We start from the raw sequence: 26,729 nt of genomic DNA on the forward strand, positions 1-26,729 counted from the left end.
TAGCAAAGCACATGAACTCTCTCCTCATGATATATCTTTTTTCAGGCCAATTAAAATGGCAACATGTTTATTTATGCAAGGAAAAAAAGGGTACAAATTGGAACAAATAGCAAGGGCCCCCAAAAGCCTCATGCTTGGACACTGTTAGCCCGGAGATGGACAAATATTTCACTCCAGAGCATCACACTAGGGCATGCATGTGCCTCCCAGTACACCATGCCCCCTCTCTCATTCTCTCTCTCTTCATCTTCAGTAGTAACATCAACAAAATACAAACAAACCACTCGGAAACAAACAAATTTCCCCCTCATGAATATGAACAGAACTTGGCAGGGAGAAGGCCTACACCTTTGACAGGAGATCTGACCCTTTGCTTGACCACCTCATTTAACCCCCACCATCTCACTGCCTGCAATGCAATGCAATGTGCCATTGCATTGCTCTCCTTTTACTTTTCTTTCTCCTCCATGGCTTCACACACCAAGGTAATCAATGCAATCTCTGCAATTTTTTGCATTGGGGAGGTGAAGACTGAAGACCCACAGAGTATAGCACCAAAAAAAAAAAACACAAATTTTTATCTGTCTCTCTGTCTTCCCTCCTCACCTTCATATTTTCACTTCCTCACAGACTGGCAGTGCAGAGGCTGCCATTGCCATGATGGCAAAGATCAATAGGGCCAAGCAGGGAGAGCCCCCACAAAGGTGTAAAGAAACCCCAAAAGAAGAGAACAAATGGGAAAAAAAAGAATCACAAGAACACAACAACCGGAAGAAATCAAACCCCTGTTAATCTGCTCAAAAAAACCCCCCATCATGTAAATAATTCTCTCTATCTACTTGAGACCTTCTTGATCATGTGCCTGGTGGTGACCTCTTCCTCCTCTTTGGTGGGGGAGGTGAGGAGGAATCATATGACAGACCCTCATCTGAGAACAGGTTAACTGCTGCTGCTGCTGCTGCTGACCTCTGTACATTTCCAATTACCAGCTGCTGCATTAGTTGGTAGCAGCTGCTGATCCCTTCCTACATGAGAGAAGAACATGTCACAAACTAACAGTTAATTTCAGTTCAGAAATCCGAAAACTAGCCATGTGCTGAATTTACAGTGTTTTTACCTCTGCAAGGCCAATGCACCAATTGACTGCAAGCTCAGGGTTTACGAATGCGAGCGACGGTGTCTCACCGGTGGCGCACAGCACTGCGGCAGCAGCCATTGACGACGGGCAGTGATCCAAGAACTGGATGTCTGAATTTGCATTTTGCACCATTGCATTAGAAATGTGCTGCAGCACATGATCACCCAGCAAAAACATCTGTATTTTTACCATGTATTGTAGCTAAAACCATTTCTGTGGCTCGGGCAATCAGGTATCTCGTGTGCTTCCCTTTCGGATCGACCTTGCAAGCGAAGAAGTCGATGAACGTGAAAGGCGTAACCGATCGGAGCCTCCAATTGAGCGCCGTCAGGATGAGAAACTCCATTCGACAGATCGTCCGTGGCTCAAAAACATACCTTGAGCACTCTACCTGGCAACGAACAATGCACATTCAGCTCTGATTATTAGAATTTTGCTCAACACATATCACAAACAGTTTTCACATTACAAGTAGTAACTGTACTTGCCTGTAGGTCCAGGAGGGAGGGAACTAGGGTTTCCTCCATCTTGGCAGCCAATGAGAGGCAGGCCACAGCTAGCAACTGCATTGCCCATCCTTGACCCTCCTGCATTGAGGGGAAAAGCACAAACACTGCAATTAATAGTTGAAGCAAGGATCCACAAAGCAAGGACAGATGAATATGTAACATATAAGTATTTAAACTCAGAAACATCTAGGTGTAGTACCATGAAGATTTGATAAAAAGATCTTCAAATGGCAAACACATGAATAGTTATTTTGTGCAGACAAGTAGATGTATGCATTGACTGTAGAATATACATATGGAGAGGGCCCTCAGCAGAGGACAACATGATCAACAAATACCAAACATTGTTTACTGTTACATATTGGCACTGTAGTAAATATTTCATAGGTGCTACAAAGCTTTTTTTACTTCCTTTTGAGCTTAGGCTCAATAAAGGTTGTTGAGATCTTCAGTCATGTCAGCATTTGGATATAATCCTATTATCCATTACTACTACTTCAGATTAGTCCTTGGAACTTCAGGGCACGTCAGAATTCCGGGTCCATGCGTGCACAGTGAACCCATACTGTGCATAACAGTTGTTAAATTTTGCTTAACAGGTCCAAGGGCTTGTGTTCAAAAACAGCATCACAAGGCAACAAAAAGTCAGAAAAAATAATGGTGCCCATTTCAGCCAAGGCTGGTGGTGCATATGGCTTGGTGCAGAGAGAGATACTTTGCAGCTTACAGCTAGCTTGCAGTTTGTTCTTTTCTTTGGTCCTGATAAACTACTACTACACCCCACCATGCATGCACAGTCACTGAGAAGATGCCTCACACCTTGACAGTCCAAACACTAACCCCATAGGCCATAGAAATTAATACAAATGTGGAGCAAGAGTAGCAAAGCACAATGATAAGGCATGTTCCACAAACAAAGCTTTAATTAACCATGCATGCACTAAAGCAGAAAAGACCACAATGTGTCTTGAGTGCATAAACAAATCCTGCAGCTGCCCCCTTCATTCCATGTAAAGGGGTAGAACGGTAAATTCAGTGGGCTAATTGATTACTCTGCAGACAACAACCTCCAAATCTTTTCTTTTTTAGGCCAGCATCAGCACTGAACTTGTGCATCAGTTTCCCACTGATGCCCCCCCATCAGCTACCATACACAAGTTCTCCTCTGTGCTCATATTAAAGAGATTATGGAGATGAAAAACTGTAATCTTTCACAGATGGTGCTCATAATATGGTAATTAATTAACTGACACTGTGGCGGCGGCCGCCGGCGGCGAGCTTACCGGCAGATGGCGGAGGGAGAGGAACCGGTCCATGTAGTTGACGGCGAGGTAGGCCGTCAAGGGAAGGAATCCGTTGTACTCTTGCACCTGGGGAAGAAGAGAAAGATAATGATATGACTTAAGCTACTAGCTTCAATATATTCACCTTGCTAATTACGAGGTTAGCTTGAAAAAACAGTGAATCAAGCTAGCTTAACCTTGATAATTACGAGGTTAGCTTGCCAAACAGTTGATTAAGCTAGCTTTAATACGTATGCAGGGTAGTATATATAGATATTGGAAACAATTAACAGAAGCATGCAGCCATGAGCCATGGAGCTCATCAAGAGCTAATTAAGCTTAGCTTTGCTAATTAATCGGCACAGATAGATCGATCGATCACCTTGAGAATCCATGAGACCGACTCGGCCCGGGCGGCCGGGTCGATGGACCGGGAGCGGAGGCGGTCGGGGTAGTCCGACCGCGGCGAGTACTCGGCCTCGCCGCCGATAAGCTCGGCGATGGACGCCGCCGAGTACAGCTCCTCGCCGCCGACGGAGCAGCACTCGTCGTCCTCCGTGGTGCATGTGCTGATGTCAACGGCGACGTCGAAGACGGCCGCGCCGGCGTCCTCGGCGCATAGGAGGTACGACGCGTCGTCGTCGTCGGCCGGCATCGCCGGTGTGGCCGGCCGCACGTCAGTGGCGGGCGGCCATTGCCGGCGTAGCAGTGGAGGAGGAGGTGGAGGAGCAGAGAAGCTGAGGTTAGTGGAAGCGAGAGATATAGATAGATAGAATGATAGAATGATAGATAGATGGTGGTAGTCTTGGTAGAGGGTAGTAGTAGCAAGCGTGAGCGATGTGGGTGCACACAGGGGGATATATAATACTTGATGGCTCTAGCTAGCTACCAAAGTGAGTTGAGTGTGTTATGCAAGTATGATGTGTCATGTGTGTGTGCAAGTGCAAGTGCTTATGATTATTGGATTATTTCCAACTGGGAAAATAAGTCTTTGTCTGACTGATAAGTAGGGAATGATTGGTACTACTACTCCCTCCATCCCAGTTTGATCATCTTGTAAGGAAAGGGCACCAAGATCAAGGATACCAAAACATTTATCATTCTTAGAATTAATCCTCATTGGTTAAGGTGCTCCATCGCTTTGTATCCCGTGGATTACTCATGTTTTAAATATTACATGCCATTGTACCAATAGAAATTAATCTTGGTTAGTTACATGCAATATATTCAATTATGCGTATTTACTCTTTGCACAAAAAAAAACAAAGAGACACTTATTATATAATGATCATTTTGAGAAGATCTCAAAAATTTTAGGGGATGATCAAAATGGGATGGAGTAAAAGGGAAAAAAGATCCACACCACCGAGCTCGCACGCGTGCTAATAAGCGGTTTACGTATCTGATCCTACTCTCTCCATTTACAAATATAAGTATTCCTATATTATTAAGTACATAGATTGAAATTAAAGGGAAAATACTTTCGTACCCCAAGTTGAAATAAGGAAATGTTTAGTAATTGATGCGATAAGTAGCGCCCTAAAACCCTTATATTTGTAATAAATTCCAAACATTTAAAGTGTTTATATTTGTGGGTCTACGATCAAACGTGGAAATTCCTGCGTTCTAAATGGACCTTTTAATCGAGAATGTGGCTGTGTTTAGATGGTGGAAAAGTTAGGAGAAAGTTGGTAGTTTGGAGAAAAAGTTGGAAGTTTATGTGTGCGTAGGAAAGTTTTTGATGTGATGCGATGTGATGGAAAGTTGGGAATAGAGGGAACTAAACACGGCCTATATTACGGAAACTCTAATGGACGATCGATCGCCGGGGCTATATGGGTTAGCGATTGCCCCCCCCTCCCCTCTCCCTCCCTCCACGTTTCCTTTTTTGACACCGTATTACTTTTCTATTTTAATAAATTTATACACCTAAAGTTTATAGACCCAAAGTTTAGAGACCCAAAGTTTATAAATCAAAAGTTTATATATCCGATTCAAATTTAAATTTGAATTCAAATATTTTTTATATATAGTATTTCTATACATCTAAAATTTATACACCTAAAGTTTATAGACCCAAAGTTTATAAATCAAAAGTTTATATACCCGATTCAAATTTGAATTTAAAATATATCCGATTTAAATTTGAATTTGAATTCAAATATTTTTTATATATAGTATTTAGATACACCTAAAGTTTATAAGTTAAAAGTTTACATACCCGATTCAAATTTGAATTTGAATTATATCCGATTCGAATTTGAATTTGAATTAAAATATTTTCTATATATAGTATTTCTATACATCTAAAGTTTATAGAACAAAAGTTTATAAGTCAAAAGTTTATAAACCCGTTTCAATTTTGAATTTAAATTTAAATATTTATGGTGTAGTAGGAAGAGAAAAAGAAGAGGAGGGAGCGATGTAGGTAGGGGGGGGGGCGGATCTGATCGCTTGGGCGATCGATCGCCTATTAGCCGTGTATGGATTTTGGGGGCAATTTTCGCATGGCAATGGCAGCAAATCGGGGCAGCACAGCAGAGCGTACTTTATATTCCCTCACGGATTTTGTATGGGCGACACACGCTACAGCATTCCCCTGACAGGTCGTGTATGCACTAATGTACATACATACATACAAACCCTCTTTTGCCTATGCACAAGAGAAAATGTCAAATGCGATCTCAGAAAAGATAGAGAAATGTCACATGTACGACATTGCAATGTAGGGTTGGTCGACCTTTTAGCAAAAATATGTGTGGTGTAGGCAAGTTTTGGTATCAAACCAAACATTGCTAAATTACTATTCAGAATGCCGATATTTTGGTAGGACAAGTTTCGGGTTTAAACCGAACCACCTAGTAATTTCCGATTCATATCTGAATTTATAAATCTTTGTTTTCTTTTGTAAAAAAGGAAAATGTTGGTAAGGAGTACTGGTAGTAAACTTGCCTACTCCCTCCGTCCCATAAAAAACCAACCTAGTACTGGATGTGACACATCCTAGTACTAGAATATGTTATATACGGTTTTAGATTTGTTTTTTAAGAACGGAGAGAGTACGTTCTAGATTTGTTTTTTATTGGACGAAGCGAATACGTACCTAGCTGGTTTCCTGTGTATGTAGAAGTCGCCACATCCCATATGGTTCCCTTCCCTGTAGTTCACAGGTAGTGTGTGTTAGCGTGTTTACGACAATGCACATCCCCTGCAGGAATATTAACTTCTTGGACCCCCATCTCGTACCAAGAATGACCATCAACATTGCATCTCCACAAGCAAGCCATTGTTCCGAGTAGCCCCCCGCCGTCGATCCGACTACGATCGACGGCTATCATACAAGAGAAGAATAGTAGCAGCATCGGTCAGTCGCCTATACAGTGACAGTGCACGATGTACCTGAGAAGAGATGTGCAGACAGTGCAGTGAGACAGAATATGAAGGAAAAAACATAGAAGAGGGCCATGGCTAGGCTATTACCTATGACATATTGACATACACCTTGATGGAGACGAATCCAAGCTGCCATTAGAGGCGATCACGGGTCGCATCGCTCCAGTTGCAGCGAGAGCTGAGCTGAAGTCCAGCACTCCAGCCAGCCAGCCAGCCAAATGCCATTGCCAACCACAACCACCATAACTCACCGATCGGAGATGGCCGGGAGCTGGCCGGCCGGCAGGCAGGAGGCAGTACGTACACTGCCCCCACAAGAGCCCCCTTCTTCAGTCTTCAGCTCCATGGCTTCAGCTCATCTTCCTTTGCTCCATTGAATGAACTGCAAAGCTTGGCCCGCACCTTCCTGCAAGCCTGCACACACAGCCATGGCAGATTGGCAGGCAAAGGTGTTTTGACCTGATCATCAGCATTGCTAGGGGGTGAGGGGATGGATGGAGTTAAGTGCTCACCTGTGTAGCATGTCATTGCCGGTGCCGGTGATTACGCCGCCGCAGCAAGTTGGGTGGCGTCACCTGTTGAGGTCGCCCTGACTGACCTGCAGCATGAGAGGAAATGATCAAGTTGTGGTGCTTCACAGTGGAGGTGTTAAAGGCGAAGAATTTTGCCCGCCACATTGGAAGATAGTAGCAGCTGTGACTGAAAAAATTAAGGTTCAGACATCAGAGAAACAGCCACAAGATGTTCACACTAGCTCAGAAAATTAGCACACATTCACCAAAGATCCATCGGATCAGAAGATATAATTAATGCATTGCGTGAGTTCTGGATCTGATAACATGACTAGTCTAGATTCAAGCCTCTACTCAAACACCAAAACTAGTGATACATCCGCTGATACATCATACAACAAACAGAAGAAATGGCGGAAAAAATAGGCCTAGTATTCTCCGGTCCACGCCTTCCAGTCCTTGTCAATATTCTTCTCAGCCCATGCAATCGCTGCACGCGCAGCCTGAGGTGCCCCAGGAAGCCCCCTCTCTTTGATCTCACCCTTCATGTCCAAGAATGGGTGAACTAGGAGAGTCCCAGGTCCGCAATAATCATGCTCCAAGAAAGTTCCTAGTATCTGTAAGCAAGAATCATACGTTAGCAGTTAGCACCAAACCAGATTTTAGCTCTTGTAAAAGAGCTCACTCAAGGAGAAGCGTAATGGGATTACATTTAATATTGAACTGGCCTACGAAAACAATCTACAAATATAAATGCCTGTACATGGACTAACTGTATCACAGTGACAGACCGACAAGCTTCAAGGAGAATTTAGATCTAACATAGACTGAATTGATTAATAGAACTGAGAACACAACAAAACAATTTAAGCTAAGATAGGTAAAAACTAGTGATAAGCTTTGGTTATTCTTGCAGAGGAATATTCTTAATTCCTGTTACTAACTATTGCCTTCAAGGTACATGCATAATCTGCTTAGTTTGCTGAATATATAAAGACACTTCATAAGTCGTAACTGTTCCTAAAAAACCAGGATCCTTCATAGCGTTTTTATCTCCATTTTAGCAATACCAGACCCAAAGTACAGATGTACACAAGGGAAATGTTGCCATCCATAAGAGATAAGGTGCTAATTTATCAATCTTCATTCACCTGTTAGTTCGGGACTTATCATTTATGGTAGTGTAAAACTCGCTGATTTCCTAATCCTAACACCATTTGTTCTTTCCAACAACAATTTCGATCCATGATTCCTAATCCTAATCCCATTTGTTCTTTTCAACACCAATTTCGATCCATTATCTGTCATCAACCTTGCCAGCACAACCTTTTTCCAATGCTATTGACAGCAATATCAATTCCCGACCTATTTATGTGATTGCACAGCACAAGAACCCTCACCAAGAACCCAATGCAGGCAATTGTGCAGAAGTTGCTGGTCAGATGAGAAGGCAGAAATGCTACAAGCTTAATTTCACTATGAACATTCGTCAGTGGCTCAGTGCAGATGCTGATGATTCCCTCTTTCTTCTAGTGGTCTTCCAGTTACTAGTTCCATGACAATTTTCTTGACCAAATTATCAGTTTGCTCCATCAATACTGACTTAATAGCTTTTCTCAAAGAAACCATTTTCACCCACATTGATGCAATCCTTATGTGACACAGTTATTCAAAAACTCATACCAAAAACCCACTGCAGCAGTTAACTCAAAAACACCCAAGTTACCCCCAAGAAGGCCGAAATGCTACAAACACTTCAAGGAAATCAAGCGCAAGGAAACCATGAACTTGCCTCGGTGCAGACGTCGACGATTTCCTCCACGTGCTCCCCGAAGTAGTCATCCTTCTTCTGCTCCAGCCGCCACATCATGTGCTCCTTGAACTTGCTCGTCTCCTGAAAAACCCCAAAAAAAAGAAAAAAAGGCTAGAATCAGCCAGCTGCGCAGCAAGGAGGAAGCTCCAGTCTACGGAGGGAGAATTGCTGACCTGCGCGGCGAACTCCGGGATGGGGTCCGGGAACTTGTAGTCGTCGTACGCCGCGTTCTTGGCGCGGCGGCACACGAAATCGGCAGGGCGCGGGGCGCGGCTGCGCAGGCGTCCGAGAACCGAACGCCGGAGGCGAGAAGACGACGGCGAGGAGGAGGCGGAGAGAGTGAGGAGAGGAGGGTTTAAGGTCGCCGGCGCCACCGCCGCCGCCCACAACCTCGCCGCCATTTCTGCTCGGAGCGGAGCGCGCGCTCGTCTCTCCCACGGGGCTTATCGCTTCGAGAGGGGGTTACGCGCATCGAATCGCAGAGGCTTTCATCATCTAGGCGTTTCGGTTTATCCGAGCCGTCCGATCAAAAACGGAAGGCTATGATTTGGGCGTGCAAATTATTATCCTATGACTACGTTTAAAACTCAAATGTTATTCCATTACATGCATTTTTGACCAGGACTCTATGTATTTACATGTTGCAAAAAGAGTACGGGGGAGCCAAACATAAGGGAAAAAAATTTGAAAAGTCACAAACAGGCAGGGTTCAATATTTCCTTAACGTATTTGTATCTAAGGGCGCTGATATGATGAAATTTTCAAAATTTCGGAATTTTGAACAAATACTGCCAAAATTCACAAAAAAAATTATAAAAAATCAAAAAAATTGGCCAATTTTTTTTTTTGGGGTTTTGGGGGGGGGGGGGGGGGTGGGGTGGGGAGGGTTCGGAAATTTTAGTCCAAAATTTTGAACCCTACAAACAGGCACAGGGCAAACAACTGATAGCTCGTTATGTATGGAAAGCCATCAGCAAGCAAACCGAGATGAACTATTTTATTGTGCTTTGAGCGTGCAAGTCAAGGAAAAGAAAACAAAGGCGATGATCATTCATCGCATACATCAATTCGTTTACATGTAACACTAGGCCAAGAGAGCACAAAGATCTTACGAAAGAAGGTTAACCTAGTTTGTTTTATTTTACATATTACCATCAACACCGGAGGTGCAGAACTAGTGCTGACAAAATGCCAATTTATGCTGATGAATCACTTTCTGGTGGATTTCAGTGATCACACGAGTGTCCATTCCTTCATATTTAACTATTTGCCAGTGCAACGATCTCATAGGCGCAGGCTGCACAATTGAAAAGAATTGTCAACAGTCAGCGCAAAGCACAAAGTGATCAAATACAACAAGTATCAGCACAAGCTGCTATAAGATGGACAAAATGATGCAAAAAAATCCAACTATTCCGTCCTTGCTCTACTTCAGAAAGTATAGTTCTACTAAGAATTCTCCTTCTAGGAGAGGTTTATGTTTTTAATGTTTAAAAGCCCAGCTCAGATTATTACTGTGCATCTACAGAAGTTAGGAACAAGTAAGAATTCCATCAGGTAGTATAAAAATATAGCACTCTAATATCCGTCTAAAACCTACAGTTGGCTTCAAGACTAAACATATTTCAAGGACTATATTTATGAGCACTAAAAGGTTTAAGTAGTTTTTTCATGTAATTTCCATAAAATCCAGTCATAGTGCCCATGGTGAGCTGCTACCGATAATCTGGACATGTACACAAAATGTGTCCTCGGAGAAACACATAATCTTCAAAATTAGATAAATCTATTGTCAATCTTAAGCATTGATAATGTCGAATAAATAACTTCAGATATCAGAAGATAGCGAGTATAAACAAAAAAGTAAAACAGTACCAGAAATCTAGACAGAGAATCATATCAAAAGAGCTACCTATGTGTCGTTGTGGGCTATGTTGCACTGCCATTTCAAAGGAGCAGAATTTTGGAAGGGCTCTTACAAATTATTGATATATAAATAATGAACAAAATATCATTTAGAAGCCATCATTAATAATATCCTGCTAAAATATCATTTAGAAGCCATCATTTGCTAGCCATTTCATTAAACTAAGTGGTTGTTTACTAGATTACTAGTAGCTCCATTGGTCACATCCATCAGCATGATGAATCATTTATCATTGTAGAATATAGTCCACAAATGTTTGTGTCAAAAGAAACAAAGGGATAAGAAAAAGTAACATACCAAAAAGGACAACGCCGGTAAGAATATTCCCAACCTTTGAGACCTGTTTCACACTGTTCTTATATGATTTAAACCTCTTCAGAGCAGTATCCTCCTCCAAAAGCTGCAAGGTAAATAATATGAATCAAAACAAACTACATAGCAAAAGTGGTACCATTCCTAAAGATAAACACTATACCACAGGGGTACTACAATTTTTTAAAAAACAAGAACTAAAACAACAAATAATCAGCATAGCTTTGCAAGATATTAAGATTTGCTAGTATCTAATAATAGTAACAGCAAGTAATCTTACATAACTAGCATTATACTAAAAATCGAGATTAATGTGTAAATGAAAAGGTAAGCTACAAATGAAACACCAGAGTAGAAAAGTCAAAGACCAACAAATGTATGTTTTGGTGCAACATAAAAGTACTAGGAGGTGATAAAGAACTAAAAGCTTCACATTACAGAGATGAGAAATTCTCAGGAAGAAAAAAACTATTAACATGATGCACAAAATAAAAGATGGAAACAGTAACTATTACACCATTCTCATAATTCATATTAGTGCTCTACACAATTCCAATTAGTGTTCTATACAATGGTATGAAATATTGTGAAAGAAATACACCAACACCATTTTAATGACTTAAGGATCACAAGAGATCAACAAAAGCCACAAGAATAAGTTATCCTCATAGCACATCTCTGTCTAATATGATAGCGGAAGCCGATTTCTACACCATTCATCATCATTTAAGCCACAAAAAAAAGGAGCATATGCCCTCACAAATTTCCTACAGCAAGTCAGCAACACGAACCTAATTCAATTCTAAGCATAATCAAATGCATCCAGTTCTTATCTCGCTGAAAACCACGCAAACCCCACCACGGAAACCTCTAGTAGTATAGTAGGTAATCCCGATCACCACAATAGGCACCTGAACTCGACATCAACCATTGTGAATCAAATCAAACACGAAGGTTTCCACAAACACTGCCAATCCCACTCGTTCTACAGCTGACAGATCACATCTCGTACGCAACGAAAAATGCCCTAATCACGACGGCGCGCCCCCGATTCGCTCATCAGATCGAATCTACGCGCGGATCAGAAGGAACACGCACGACCTAACCACTCCCGGAGTCATCCCTCGCGACATGGCGAACCTAAACCCGCTCGCCTACCCCCCAAAAGAAAAAAAGAAGAAGAACTCGTGATCGAATCGGGGGAGGAGAGGAAGGCTCACCGCTTTCTCGCGTGCGCCGAGCTCGACGTGGAAGCCGCGGCGGGGGGGCTGGAGGTGGGGGAGCGCCGGCGCCTGCGGCTGCGGGGAGCGGAGGCGGGAGCGGAGGGCGGAGAGGAAGGCGGGCTGGGCCATGGCGGACGCGGCGGGTCAGGGGGGCAAGAGGGACGAGGAGGCGCAGGTTGGGGGAAGAAGACGACCAGATGGGGAATTTAACTATGGGGCTGTGATGGCCAATTTTAGGGTTGCCAGTTTTCCAAATGCCCCTCTTAGATTTACACTTAATAATTTATCATTGGAGAAATGTAATTTCTTAACTATTTACCACTTTTGCCTTCGTGGCGTGCCACACTGCCGTGCTAGTGTGGAAAGCAACGTGGATCTCGCCCGTCAGCCCCACTCCTCTCCTTCTTATCTATCTCTGGTCGTCGCCCACCTCCCGCCGGCCCTACACCGTCGTCGGCCGCCGGCCCGTGCTCGCCCACACCCCCCCTCCCGGCCCCGCTCGCCCTGCGCCGTCAACACCCAGCGCCCACCACCACCACTCCCCGTCTCCCCCTCCTCGTCTCCCACGGCTCCGATCCGGCGCGCCTCGCCGATCCACGCGGTGGCGAGTTCGCCGAAACCATGCCGAGCTCGCCGAAGGTCTTCTCCTCGGTGACCACCTCCCACCGCGCCACGCTCCTCTCCACCCCGGCCTTCTCCGCCGCCTGCCTCCTCTTCGACCTTGCGGGCTTCCTCACCGCCGCACTCTCTATCTCCTAGTCGCCGGGGAGTGCACCGCGCGCCCGCTGCCCAGTCTCTTCCCGCCCGCTCTCCGTCTCTGTCGTGTGGGACCAGCGGCCCAGGGATGCGTCCGGCCCACGCTCGCCCACCCCCACCCTCACCCCCCCTCCCCGGCGCCGGCCCCGCGCCAACGGCGCAGCGCTCGTCCACATTGCTTTCCACACTAGCATGGGACAATGGCACGCCATGTAGACAAAAGTGGTAAGAAATTACATCTCTTTAATGGCAAATTATTAAAGTGCAAACCTAAAAGGGGCATTTGGATAATTAGCAAACCTAAAAGTGGCAAATAGTTAAATTCCCCAATTATAAACTAGGAAGAATGCCCGTGCAAATGCGCGGGCAACTTTTTTATTGTTTATAAAAAGAAAGCCTGTGGAAGTCATATCTCACCTTGTTTACTATAAAAATTATATATTACTGCCTTATAGTTATTAAAGAAATAAATATGTATATCATAAACCATGCACTTTGATATACCATTTAATAATGTATTTTGTATTCAGACATAAATTACTTTGTCATGGTTATACGCCTATCACCACAAATTGTTATCATTATGTTGAAACCTGGATGCATTTCATTAGACGGAATTACATCCATACCAAAAAAGTAAACGTAATACATCGTTAGTATAAAACGTTTATCTCCACCTCATGCCGCTGCATTTTTTTAGAGATGGAATCTATAATAATATTTTAAAATACATTCAACCAATTAATAGGATAAAACCATTATATATATATATATATATATATATATGTGCGCAACTCTAACGGGTGAAGCCGACCCATAGCCACTTCTTTTATTACGGCCGGCTTGAAACATGGGTCTCATATGGACATAGCCGTGTCCCTCGATACCAGTGTGGAACACAATTTAATACATAGTTAACTATCAACACAGAAATAAATGCTTATATTGATAAGTAGGCCAATTAAGCTCTATTGACAATGATCCTCTATTGCTATACGCATGCCCCTACCATACATATATTTGTGTAGCAAGCTTTGTTGTTCATGCTTGATGTTCTTCACGGAATGATAGAGAGAAGATGGATGTGATGCAGATATTAATCAATTTGTGATATAGAGTAGACAATGGTAATGGTACAAATATAATTTCCTGTTTTGAAAATAAGCAGGAGTGATCATTCAACACTAGTTTAAAAAATCAAACCCAATAGGGTTGATGAGGCAGTTTATAAATGAATATAGTGCTCGCTATCAACTGTTTCAAAACAAAAAGGAGAGTAATTGTTAAGATTATTTGGATGAGACTGAAAAAATGATAGAATATTGTTCCACATGATATTTTTTAATTAAAATATAGCTAATATGGGTTGTAATACTTTTTCATTGTATATCATATATTAGAATATATCCCAGGCAACAACCTAGTAAAAAAAGGGAGCAAAAGAGCCACGGAGAGGAGAGAAAACATGCGCGTTGAAGGGGATTAGCTGGTGGTGGCTGCTGATTCTGACGGGCACTTGTTGACGCGAGAGAGTAGGAAAGCAATGGTGGAAGGCCTAGCCTTCGGGTCGACAACGGTGACGTCTGCGGGTGCCACATTCTCCTTGAGGGCGTTGTTGTGCTTTTCTCCTTCATCGGTTCTTTAGGTGAAAACCACATTCTGGTTCTCTAGGATGGGTGATGGCGGTGTTCTTTAGCGTCATTTCCTCCTTGGAGGCGTCGTTCAGAAGTTCCATTCGTATTGTGTGCATGTTGGGTTTCTGCAGCAGAATCAGATGTAGACGCGTGGTGTGGTTGTATTTTCTTTTTCTTGACTACAGCCTCCCAAGACTATGTAGTCTTGTATTTCTTTTCCTGCTATATCAATAGAAACGTGGAACTATCTTGTGTGGGTTGTTTAAGAAAAAAATAATCTTTATCTAGTTTATTTTATAGATTAAACTACATTCAGATAAAATATGTTATAAAAGACACATCATCTGCTTTTATTTTCACACCGAAGCTCTGAAAAGTTTTCAGACAGTACCGGCCATGTCCATGGTCACCATGGAGTAACTAAAAGTTCAGGCGTGACGTCATCCTCAAGGTCTAGTCCAGGATTATACATGGTGGTAGTACCCTGTCCCAAATCATAAACCAGTACTGCTATACGTCCGACTCCCTCGTCCGATTCCCATCCGACCCAACCTCACCTGCCAATCGTTTCGCTCCACGCAGATCAGCTTCTCTCCATGTGGGCTAGGGCAATTAGCAGCTAAGAACTGGTCGGACAAGAGTCGTACGTCACAGTCGTGTGTATAGCATTTCCGATTATAAACATACAATCCTTTAATCCTTTATCATCTAATCCTTTAATCCTTTATCATCTGGCTTCAAATAATAAATGCAGTTCTCTTTAAGACCAACTTGTCTTGCCCGCACCGACGCTCCGAACTTCGACGACGCGGCCAAGAAAAAGGACCTCTCGCCGAGCGTGCTCATCACCTCCACCCTGGCCCGTTTCAAGAGGTCCAGCTTAAGCACCAAGATCTTGGAAGCCACCCTATCTCGAGGCTTCACGTAGTACATGGCGACCAAGAACAGCTCCCCGACGGATTCCACCGCCCTAAACACCGTCCTGGAGTGCCCTGCCGGCGTGTGCTCCGTGTCGTTGGTCGCTACGGCCGTGAACTGCGGGGCGGCGCCGTCCACCGGCGAGAACTCGAGAGCCACGACGAGGAAATGCTTCTGTAAGTGGTCCACGCTGTAGAATCTGCCCCCCACCGTGGTGAGCATGGACATCGAGTAACTTATTGAGACGTCGGGGCTCACCGCGTGATCGTCGTACTCGTGCCTGAGCCACCGGCCGCCGGCGCCGGCGCCGGGGCGGCAGTGCCAGAGCACCGTCTCTTCGAGGTCGGCGATGAGCACGACGCAGCCCGGGTGGGCCGGGGCGTGCGAGAGGATCACATCTGACACACACTTTACTCATTTGGGATCAGATCAACAAGGTATTCATCTGACACACACTTTACTCATTTGGGCTGTTAAGTGTTGTTAAACGATTCGATTGGTTCGCCGTCGTGCTATAGTTTTAATTAGTTTAGATAAAAAACAAGGCATCCATCAGACTTGCAGTTTACTCATTTGGACTTGCATTGAAATAGAGAATAATTCCAGACAACTAAATAAACAGTTCCCTGAAAACTTACAAAGAAAGCTGAAAGACAAAGTTTGCTTACGACATACCGCTTGCATATGTGTGGCATTCAAAAAATTTGTAATGGTAAACTTACCCTCTGCTAAATTCGCTAATTCAGTGCATAGTTATGAAACAAATAACTTTGATCCAACCACTGGTTGTCTTACCTTTTTTGGTTCAGCAAACGAATTTTCATCCAGCAAATTGTGAGATGTGAGAACAGTCACGGTTGATTTTGCCGTATTGACGCCAGCTTAAAGTTCTCTTGAAGATATTGTGAGGTTCACAGCATTTGGCCCTTGTTGCTTCATTTTTTTTACCCTTGCACCATTATTTACAATGATCTCTTTTTTTCTCTGCTTCTCATGTAAGAGAGAGATTTTTTTTTTCAGTGAGATTTCTTATTGTTTGGCCAATCAATATCGTTGATCAGCAGAACAGCAACGAAGTTATATTTCAGACCTAATGGAACTTTTGCAGGTGTGCACTAAGCGCCTGCAACTCGCTAGGCGATGACTACTCCAACGCAGCCGCTGGAATTCAGGTTGTAATGGACGTCCGCAATTAAGGTGGGGCTAAAGTGAACTATATACCAACTCAGTATTTTCCAATGAAACCCAAATTCACATATCATTAAAGGAAAACTTATTGTCTTCTCCATTTTAATATGCAGCTATATTAACACATGTCTATAAAAGTCTATGAATAAATCGTTATGGTCATTCAGACTGCATTACATATTTGCAACATGGATTCAGTCTTGTTCTCCTGCCCATGATTTATGATGAGTCTGACTACTGCACAACACAGCTTACAAAAAGGGACTACCAACATTCTTCTAATTTAACTTCCATTGTGAAGGATTTTCTTATTAATCGTGCAGGAGTTTCCACTTCAGTGTGAAGTAGTTGTAATTTGTCTCTGTTCTTGTCTTTTTGGCAGACTGAATTATCTGCTCCAATAATCCCATTTAGGGTGAGTAATACTAATTTGTCTCTGTCAAAATAAAAGGCTCATGGAGAAATTATTAATACTAGGACGTCAGTCAGGAAAAACACAAAAAGAAATTGCATTGTTCTGTACACTACTTATGCTGCTTTTTAATGACATAGAGTAGCTTATGACTATAGCTTACATGCTCTTTCTTCTTCTTCTTCTTAATGAAATGAAACACATGGCTATTGCGTTTTCGAAAAAAAAAATAACAAGTTCATTTTCAAAGCACTGGATAAGAATATTTCTGAAAAAAATACGTCAAATACTCTGTTCGCTTTGTTGTCATGTTATTTTCGAATAGGTCTGTAACAGTAGCCATAAACGCTTAATTGACAGGTTTCTCACTGTGCTTTTTTAATCTTGCATTTGGCCTACAACCTCAGGAATGTCTAATTACTGGTCACTATTAACAAAATCATGCATACTAACTTACAAAGGAAGCTATGGTTTGAAAAGTTTGTGGTCTAAGAGAGTACTAACAGATAGCATAATAAAGTGAAGTTATATACTACTGTAGTACTAGAGGAAATCATTGGCATTATAGTGGTGAACTCATGTATCTCTTGACTCAATCAAAACAATTCTTCCATGATGTCCATCTTTATTTTTTACACATTTAACAATCAATCTGTTAGGCTCTGTTAAAGTAGCATGTTATAATACCCATAATGATATGAGACAACATATAAATCAACCACATAGAATTCTGTGATAGTATAGCTGTCCCTCATTTTAGATATGCTGACTTATTTACTATTATGTAGCAACGTTGTGGTTTGATTGCAGACATATAGTCTTAGCTGAGTTATGATACATTTCCCTTTTTGCAGCTGGGCATGCAACCGAGCCTTTCTTAGATTTTGTTGTTGGACATGGAGAGATATGGTCAACTCAATTGTTGTCATTTGCCATTCAGAAGGTATAATGAACACACTAAAACAAATTGAGTAACATCTCTATGGCACAAAGCAATTACTCTCGCTGTAGAATTCATGCATAGAACCTCCTTACAGTAGCCTCAGTAATAATTGCTCATTGGATCATCCTTTCTTATGTGGAAATCCGGTCAAGCCACAGCTGAATGTAGTCTATTTGCACATTTCTTTTTTGAGATAGAACTAGCAGTGCTCGATCTCCTTTTCTGAACATTATCGTTCATGAGAAATAAATGTTCTATTGTATAAGTGCATAGGACCTTATTTTAAATATTTGGGGTGTAGTTTTACACTTGTGCCAAACCATTTGGTTCTTTAATTTTGTTATTATCAACAAAACCAATTTGTGCATTTGCATTTAGTTTAGAGTAATCTCTAAGAAAATACACCTACTATATTCATAAGGCACTGCTCATATAAAAATATTACCTAGCTTATACCTTTATAAACATGGACTTACACCAAAATATCTTACACTATGCAGTCTGAAGCCCCTTGCAGTTGTATGGACACACGAGAAGTTTTAGTTGTAAATCCTACAGGTTCTAACCAAGTAGATCCTGACTATTTGGAATCTGAGAAACGACTTGAGAAATGGTTTGTTCAACGACTAGCTGAGACAATAGGGTTTATTACGAGTACACCTGAAAACATTCCTACAACCTTGAAAAGATATAGAAGTGATTTCTCTGCAGCTACAACCTTGAAAAGATATAGAAGTGATTTCTCTGCAGCCATAATTAGTAAACTTGTTAAGGCTGGTAAGGTCACTATCTGGACTGATGTTGATGGGGTCTTCAGTGCAGATCCCAGAAAAGGAAATCTTGTATCAACTTACTGCCTTGACACTTAATCTGGAAATTTACTACAGTTTTTTTATGTGTTATGCAATATGAAATGTAGATAAAAATGTGTGCATGCAATTTCAAACTCATCATCTTTTTTTTGTCAAGGCTTATGCCTCCATGAAGAATTTATAGTATGTTTGTGTGACTGCTTGCTGTAGTATTCTGAAAGAACAAAATATATTTCTGTGATTAAGTCTGCATATTCAGAAGGGGTCATTAGGCTATGTCATTAAACTTTACGAAATTGACATTTTTTACATCATCCCACACTTTCAGATTTGATTTTTTTTTTGCGGGGATTTTCAGATTTGAATTTGATGTAATTATCATTCTTCCCTCACTGACTAATCCTTTCCATGGAAATTTAATTTGATTTTGTGTTATCCCACATTTGAATTTTGGTCAGTGGGTGGATCTATCATGCATCATGTGAGACTGTTGACTGTTTATCATCTCATATTCTGACTTTCTGTGACAATAATCAAATACCTGTTAGGGTTGTTTTGAGTTTGTTAGCGGCTATGTGCTGGAATCTTTGGATTACTAGAAACAATATGGTGTTTAAGGAAAAGCTGGTTTATTCTCCACTAACTGTTCCTTTCCTTGTTGCTTCTAATCTCATGCAGTGGAGAAAACTGATTCGATGTGAAGATCTGTGCAAATTAGAATCGATGGTGCAGAAGATGAAAGATGCAGTGGCAAATCTGAGACCGACAAGAACTGGGATAGGCTAATTTCTGGGTTTCTGTCCCCAGAGTGACATGCTGCTGTTTTTAGCTTAATTCTGTATCCCCTGGGGAGATGTGGGCTGTCCTTTTGTTGTCATGAGAGTTGTTTAGGCCTTTCTAGAGTTGTTTGATTTTTTGTCGATCTGTTGATAGTTGAACTTTCCATGCTGGCATCCCCAGCTGAACCTGCCGTTATGGCTTTCAGTGAAAAGCCGGGTCTCTGACCTGTTCTCTAAAAAATATTCTGACTTTCTGAGTAGCAAGCCAATCAACTAATGACGGTTTAACATATCAAATTTCTAAGTTTATTTTATTTTTGAATTAGGATCGAAAAGATATAAATTTATAGCTGTTGGAGGCTTGTCATGGAGGGCCTTCAGCCGAACCTGCCGAAACCAAAAAGTTCAAGCAATATGCTCACGCCGAAGGTGGGCAGCGAAAGACAAGAGCGAAGCCATACGGGCGAAAGCCGTGACTGGGGGTAACACCACCTTCGCCAAGTGGAGTTCTCGGCAGAAGGCAGCACGGGCGAAGATGATGTGGCGAAAGCCTCGGCACACGGGCACGGGTTTCGCCATAGCACCAAACCTCGTTGACGGGAGATTTGGTGGACTGCTACGCCCTCGGGGGATTTCGCCAGATAGATGGGCCGAGCTATTTAGACCCACTAGGGGCCCATATGTGTAAAGGGTACAGTGTGCCCTTCATAATGTCTCTATCATAAGGGTAACCATGTAAATTCTCCTGTATAACCTAAACCCTAGCAGTGGGAATCTGTAATGGGGCTATAAATAGCCCCTAGGGCCAAGTAATAGGGGGATCCCAAAAAAATTCTCAATTTAATACACTATAACTGTTTTCCAACCACTGTTGAGTAACCACGTCTTTCGACGTATGCGGTTGTCGTTTCGATAACAATAGCTGTTAAGACAAATATTTTATTGAGAAAAATATTATACATTTTACTTTTATAAGCAGTTAAATTTGTTCCTATGCCATCTGGATGTATTGGATCTGGTATTATTAAATACAAACTCTAGATGTTTCTGTGTCGTTTATTTAATAGCCGCTGTAATGCATAAGTAAATGAACCTGTAATTGAGGGTACTAAATCTAAATGAACCCTTTGATATATCAAATATTCTTATTAACTGTTGAGGAGAAAGCATCATGTGTGTTTTCCATAGTATGCCAAGCACAATTTTGTAGCGTTTTCTTCCAACATTGTAGTGTTAGTGAATTAGAAGATAGTTGCTGTATATATGAGATCTGCGAGGGTGAAATATTTTATAAAAAATGGAATGCATGTTGACATTGACAATCATCACATTTTAAACTCTTTTGACATCGTAGTGTAAGTTAGAGTTGACGTTATTTCATTTCCTGTTGTAACGCACGGGCACCCAACTGTTATAGAAAAAAGTAGTAGCATTTTCAACCCAAAAAAAATTATTATGAAAATATATTCAACTATTGATCTGATGAAACTAATTTAGTATTATAAATATTTATCTATAAACTTAATCAAACTTGAAATAGTTTGACTTTTACCAAAGTCAAAACAGAGGGAGTACCTAGTAGAGAAAGGTGGATTCAACCAAAGTAAAGGAAGACGTCATGTTTCTTCGATGTTGCACGTAGTAGGATATCGATGTTTCAATCTGTTTTCATCTTATTGAAACATTTTTCACCAAGCGATGAAACATTTTTTTTATCAAGTAATGGTACATTTGAAATAATTTTTACTGACTTAGTATAAAACATCTAAAATATTGTTTTGTTTTAATGTTTTGTTTCACCACCCGGAGTTTTGGCTGGCAGTCGAGTTTTGTTTACGTTTCCGAGATTTACCCATTGGCTTCTGTTTTCATTTTTTTCCCTTTTTTTTTTTTTGCTAAACACATCTCCGTTTTTTTCTATCCCTTGATTTTGTTACAACCAATCGTCACCGCACGCCACCGTCTAAACTTAGACTCGCATTCGCCGCCGCCGCCCACCGCCGAGAGATCCACCACCGCCCACCGACGCCCACCGACGAGCCGACACCATGACAAAGCCACGCAATCGCCATCACCCGTATCCCAAGGCACTCCTGCGCAAGAAGAAGGCCGGTAACAAGGAGGGCGAGATGGAATGGAACTGCAAGAACTGCGGCCGGATCAAGATCAAGTCGGTGCGGGAGGGCGACGTGCAATCGCCATCACCCGGATCCCAAGGCGCTCCTGCGCAAAGGCTGGATCAAGGTCAAGTCGGTGAGGGAGGGCGACACGCACAATGCCGCCTGCACCGCCAAGAAGAAGAGAGCCGAGGCGGAAGCTCAATGAAAGGAGGAGGCCGCCAGGGCGGCAGCAGCAGAACTCGCGGCGGGGGCTTCGAAGAGCGCGAGGCGCAAGGCAGCCAAGTGAGATGGTCTTCAAGGTAAATTGATTTAATAGCTCACTTATCTTGTATTGAGAGTTATTATGTTGCCATGATTTAATTGTTTAAATGATGCATGCTTAAATCTGTGTTAGTTGATTAATACCGAAAGTTTCAGTTCGAGGAAATCCTGATATAATAGCCTACCCTGCACATTGATTTAGTTGTTCAAGTGATGCATGTCTAATCTGTGTTGATTAATACCGAAAGTTTCAGTTCGAGCAAATCCTGATATAATAGCCTGCACTTTTGAATGGAATGGTGAATGCACTTTTGAATGGAATGGTGAAGATTTGCTTTGGCATTTGCATACCTGTAGAGCGGTACTCATAGTTGAGTTAGAGGCATCCCACCCCTATTCAATGTATACTTGATCTAGAAGAACTCAAATACATCCCCATTGTTCAGGTGAGCATGCAAAGAACACACTGAGTACAATACAAGGATACTTTCAGTTTGATGTGTTGTCCAAACGAACGATGGCGTCTGACGTAGCATCTGTGATACCCAGAAAAAAGTGGCGATCGACATCACAACATCATCTGCTTACAATAGATAGAATCCGCACAGAACAATTTTAATGCAGCTGTTGACATCCCAACCAAATCCAGAATTAATACTACAAGGGATGTATCAAACATCCGTCTTGATAGGATATGCTAATCGGCTAAGAAATAAGAGAAATCCCCTGTCAGATCAACTTATCAGAAATTGGACATCAAGTAATTGCAGGTGATGATAATACCATGACTACTTGATTTGATCACTTCACTATAGAAATTACACAGCGACTTGAGGTGGTTTTGCTCTAGACTGAAGGTATTCCATAAAGAAAGTTTGACATATACTTTGTAGTTCTTTAACAATTTACCATTGAGCATATATATGCTATATAGGATGAAATGTAAATAAAAAGAAATAACAGAACCAACCAAATATCCTTGAGATCTTGATTATGCAGTAAATATTAGTAGTACTAGTAATTTGCCCGTGCTAACGCTACGGCGATATGTAGAACCCATGTTATTAAAAAAGTATTCATTTCATTAAAATATATTCAGTTTATTTAATTCAGGTTTGCTTTTGTGATTTTTTAAGCAAGAATGCCATATTGATTAGTTGCCAGTTATAGTTAATCTTTCTTTTTTTTTTCCAAACAAAAGCATCAGATGTCAAGGACCAAATAGCTGAAATCTAATTTTATATATGCATTATATATTGTCTCCATATATCTGTTGCTATCTTACATTGCAATGACCAAAGTTACGGATCGCATTAATCACCATATTTAGCACCGACAAAACAAAGCTAGAAATAATTTAGTTTTACATAATCAATCAGTCTTGACTTATAGGTTAATTAAAAAAATATTGATAACAGAATATGATACAACACCAAGTCAACAAGCCCGTAGGATGGTAGTTAATATGTAAACCTCCAGAATTGCAGCTTGAGACCGATCTTGCCAATGAATACGCGTAGACCACTTGGAGCTCGGCCTCCGTGGCAGTTCCAACACCCTCCTTCCTCAACAGTGCCCAAGTAACAATAGGATTCAAAAGAAATTAGAGTATTACACCCAAATTTCTGAAGAAAGTGCAGGATAAATCAGGGAATTCATAGTGAAAATAAACATATGATTCCTATATATAAACAATTTCAATGAGACATCAATACAAAAATTTTGGCATAAAATAAAAACGAGTATACAAAAATATTTCTGAGCAGATATTCATAACCCTATTTAATCTAGCATTGTAGCTATGATGTTGACTTTAAATTTTGACTCATTGTAGATAAGCTGTGAAAACAGCTCCTCAGTTGTCATGTGGGGACTCACGTATGCAAGGAGGCGAGGTGCCGCGCGGCGGCAACAACTGGGCGACCAACAGTTGTTAGGATTGAGTTCTTTTCTAGAGTTTGTTATTAGGCTTTATCCTGAGTTTGTTAGCATCTTAATCTCTTGAGTTTGTTAGCATTACAGTTCATGTATTATTTAAGCCGATTGAGGCCAGGAAATAGAGCAATCAATTTTGAGTCCAATCTAGTTTATCTCCCTGCCTCGCTGGTGCGTCGCCGATCACGGCTCTGCCGCGCCGACGAGGTCCAGGGCCACGTCCTGCAACGTCCTTCAAATACTCGCTTCGCCGCAATCCTTCCACCAACATCCTTGCCCGTGACATCAGTAGATAATAGCGTGTGTACTAAATGTCTAAAACACATACTCTTTCATTTGCTTGTGAAATCATTTGTCAATCTACATGAATCAAGAATATGCTATATCAAACATTTTTGTCAGCGATACAACCAAATATCTATTTTGTCAAACCATATAAGAAAAAAAAAACTCTTGACCAAGGCTTGAATACTCAACCTTCCCCGAAGCCTGCAGACAAAAAGCAGTATAAGATCATCCAAGATATTGACTTAGAGAATAACAGAATCATATACCACCAGATCATTTCACTTACATAAGAAGAAAAGCGGATAAATGCATAGTTATTGCTCTATGTAAATGGCCATAGGGCTAGATGGATGCCATCACAAAGTTACTTAAGTGGTGATTTATACCAACCCTGAGCAAAGTTCTTGAAAAGATAGAAAACAAATGAGGTATTAATTTCCATCCAGTGCTAACCTGTACATATACTGTGACATGAAAGCTATATGACGTGCAGAATATATAGGCCACAGTATACCAAAAGCCTTATTTCAGAGTTCAGACTTTAGTGGGTTGATTCTTCCATGGATCCGGCATGCACAAATAAATCAAGAATAAGTCAGGAGCTGAATGCATACATCCAGCAGGCCAACAAAATACATCTAACTTATCATATAATCCTGGAGGCAAGCAAACTATATCTAGCGCACCAGAATTAATGCATACACCTAGCAGCACCAGGCCATTAAGATCGATATCTTGCAAATTTTATACCTAATGTGGTTACATGTTCTTCTGAATTAAAGAAATTTTAGGTTGTGCACTTAAGCACATGTACTGTCAGAAAATTAGTTGATTCAACCCGTAACTGTTGTCATACAGATTTAGTTTATTAGCATCTAAGTATCAAATGTCACTTGACAGAAACGTGATTACATCGGATGCAGAAGCTGAAGAGCAATTTGGCACGTCATTACCTGTTATCGCAGACAAATCAGGTGCATTGTCCGTGCACATAATTTGACAACTTAATTATATGAGCAATTTTGGACTACAAAGCCATTTCTGCAATGTACCAGATATATTATTATCATACGGCCCACTACAGGTGTACATATGGAAATTCATTATTTGCATCCGCAAATCATTTGATCGGCAATGTAAGTCCAGAACCCTACTGCTGATCCGCAAATAAAAATGGTACTATTGATCTACAGAGTAATGAATGTGAATGGATGCTAGTAGTAGTAGCAGCACAGCCAAACCTTTGGCTTCTCCCACGCCCTACCGCTTTGATGGAGCTGTTTGATGAACCAGCAAACACAAGCACCTCTTCTTTATGAGTCCACACAAATCCAACAGAGCCTACTGATTGTTAAGGTGACATGTAGAAAATCACAGGGTCTTATAAAACAACCATGCCATTTAAGGACACCAAAGCTACATATCAAATTTATTTGACACAATACCATGTGATCAGAAAAGAGTAGGCATAAATGGACAGTACTATTTGATCAATTTGAGCAGAGGATCAATTAGTGCTCCAGCATTTCTTACTAAATCCCTGACCACCATTTTTTTACTAAAGACCTGAAAAGCATAATCATGCATAAAACTATAAATCCCTTAAGATTGCAGAGAACGCCATCATGTTGTGTAGATTAACAGAGCAAACAATGTAATTAACCATGCATAAATGCATAAGTGTGATTTAGCTTGCACACAAACATGTATCTTCAATGGCACAGTACCTATCTTCAGAGGCAAGAATGAAATGAAAAGATGACCGATGCTTAGCTCATACTGCAAATCAGTAATATACCATCTAAACATAGACAGCAAACGCTACGAGTTTAAGAATCCAAAACCTGCAATACAAGAAAAGATGATATCAAAATAAAGTAATATTCCTTTTGTTCAAAAATATTGTTCTGTAAAGGTAAAAGAAATCCAATCCAATTATGCATGGCACCCCTATAGTTAGTTACAGGCCCTTCCTGCATCCTCTATATATGCAAGTCATCGAGATGACACGGCGAGGCCGATGACATACTATTCGTTTAGCAAACAAGGAATGACTGATGACAAAAAAAAAACAATATATTTTGAGACGTATCTTATATTTTTACACAAAGAGGAAAAGAGGAAGGAAGATTAAAAAAAAGGGCAAAAATAACCCCCTACACGCATAGTAGAAAATCATTGGATTTAATCGGAATCGATTGCAGTTTTACATTTGCATACTAACATGGGTCCTTGATAGCCAATCGGAGATTTTCCTTTGGGAGTGCAAAGCTAGAAAGCATAAAAACTTGTAATCTACCTAGTCAGATTTGTAATTTAAATTTGGTGGATAATGCATGTTGGAAACAAATTAGGGAGGCAGCTAAGTCAATATTTAACTAATGGATATTTCTACTTGATTGCAATGTCATTATAACTGCGAAGAAATACTCAGTCGCGATAGTGAGCAGGAGTGCATGGTACATTCAATTTCATCCAATCGAAAATTGCATCAATTATTCAGTATTTACAGCCGAACCTAAGTTTATCAAATACAAGGATACATTATGTTCAAATTATGTTATGTGTATAAT

General features: G+C 41.2%; 3 protein-coding genes and 2 long non-coding RNA genes across 7 annotated transcripts; 1 reads left to right on the top strand and 4 right to left on the bottom strand.

Moving 5' to 3' along the window:
* Positions 1 to 3,833, bottom strand: LOC4346937 (cyclin-D2-1-like). Of its 2 annotated transcripts, none has more exons than XM_066303873.1 (6): positions 3,313 to 3,756; positions 2,931 to 3,017; positions 1,623 to 1,725; positions 1,328 to 1,525; positions 1,118 to 1,248; positions 1 to 1,025 (listed from the first exon to the last, which is right to left on the bottom strand). In XM_066303873.1, the coding sequence occupies exons 1-6, from the start codon at positions 3,583 to 3,585 to the stop codon at positions 855 to 857; spliced, it is 963 nt and encodes a 320-aa protein (XP_066159970.1). In that variant the 5' UTR covers positions 3,586 to 3,756; the 3' UTR covers positions 1 to 854. The 2 variants fall into 2 exon arrangements, with proteins under 2 accessions (XP_066159970.1, NP_001409677.1); NM_001422748.1 differs by having other exon boundaries at positions 9 to 1,025; positions 1,328 to 1,529; positions 1,627 to 1,725; positions 3,313 to 3,833.
* Positions 3,834 to 7,098: 3,265 nt separating this feature from the next.
* LOC4346938 (Protein PLASTID REDOX INSENSITIVE 2, chloroplastic) lies at positions 7,099 to 9,114 on the bottom strand. The gene is made up of 3 exons (NM_001422750.1): positions 8,822 to 9,114; positions 8,628 to 8,729; positions 7,099 to 7,452 (listed from the first exon to the last, which is right to left on the bottom strand). Exons 1-3 carry the CDS (start codon positions 9,047 to 9,049, stop codon positions 7,264 to 7,266), a joined length of 519 nt encoding a protein of 172 aa, NP_001409679.1. The 5' UTR covers positions 9,050 to 9,114; the 3' UTR covers positions 7,099 to 7,263.
* A 492-nt stretch (positions 9,115 to 9,606) lies between these two features.
* Positions 9,607 to 12,288, bottom strand: LOC4346939 (succinate dehydrogenase subunit 7, mitochondrial-like). The gene is made up of 3 exons (NM_001422749.1): positions 12,108 to 12,288; positions 10,873 to 10,975; positions 9,607 to 9,945 (listed from the first exon to the last, which is right to left on the bottom strand). Exons 1-3 carry the CDS (start codon positions 12,237 to 12,239, stop codon positions 9,908 to 9,910), a joined length of 273 nt encoding a protein of 90 aa, NP_001409678.1. The 5' UTR covers positions 12,240 to 12,288; the 3' UTR covers positions 9,607 to 9,907.
* Positions 12,289 to 15,461: 3,173 nt separating this feature from the next.
* On the top strand, positions 15,462 to 19,812 carry LOC107278921 (uncharacterized). Of its 2 annotated transcripts, none has more exons than XR_010734878.1 (4): positions 15,462 to 15,855; positions 16,527 to 16,615; positions 17,873 to 17,961; positions 19,452 to 19,812. It is a non-coding gene; the product is annotated as an uncharacterized lncRNA (long non-coding RNA). The 2 variants fall into 2 exon arrangements; XR_010734877.1 differs by lacking the exon at positions 19,452 to 19,812 and adding an exon at positions 18,462 to 18,598 and having other exon boundaries at positions 15,724 to 15,855.
* A 4,370-nt stretch (positions 19,813 to 24,182) lies between these two features.
* Positions 24,183 to 25,719, bottom strand: LOC136351671 (uncharacterized). The gene is made up of 4 exons (XR_010734856.1): positions 25,398 to 25,719; positions 25,110 to 25,197; positions 24,610 to 24,711; positions 24,183 to 24,357 (listed from the first exon to the last, which is right to left on the bottom strand). It is a non-coding gene; the product is annotated as an uncharacterized lncRNA (long non-coding RNA).
* Between the last annotated feature and the right edge of the window lie 1,010 nt (positions 25,720 to 26,729).

The sequence above is a fragment of the Oryza sativa genome, chromosome 9 (assembly GCF_034140825.1).
Source record: "Oryza sativa Japonica Group chromosome 9, ASM3414082v1".
Lineage (NCBI taxonomy): Eukaryota > Viridiplantae > Streptophyta > Magnoliopsida > Poales > Poaceae > Oryza > Oryza sativa.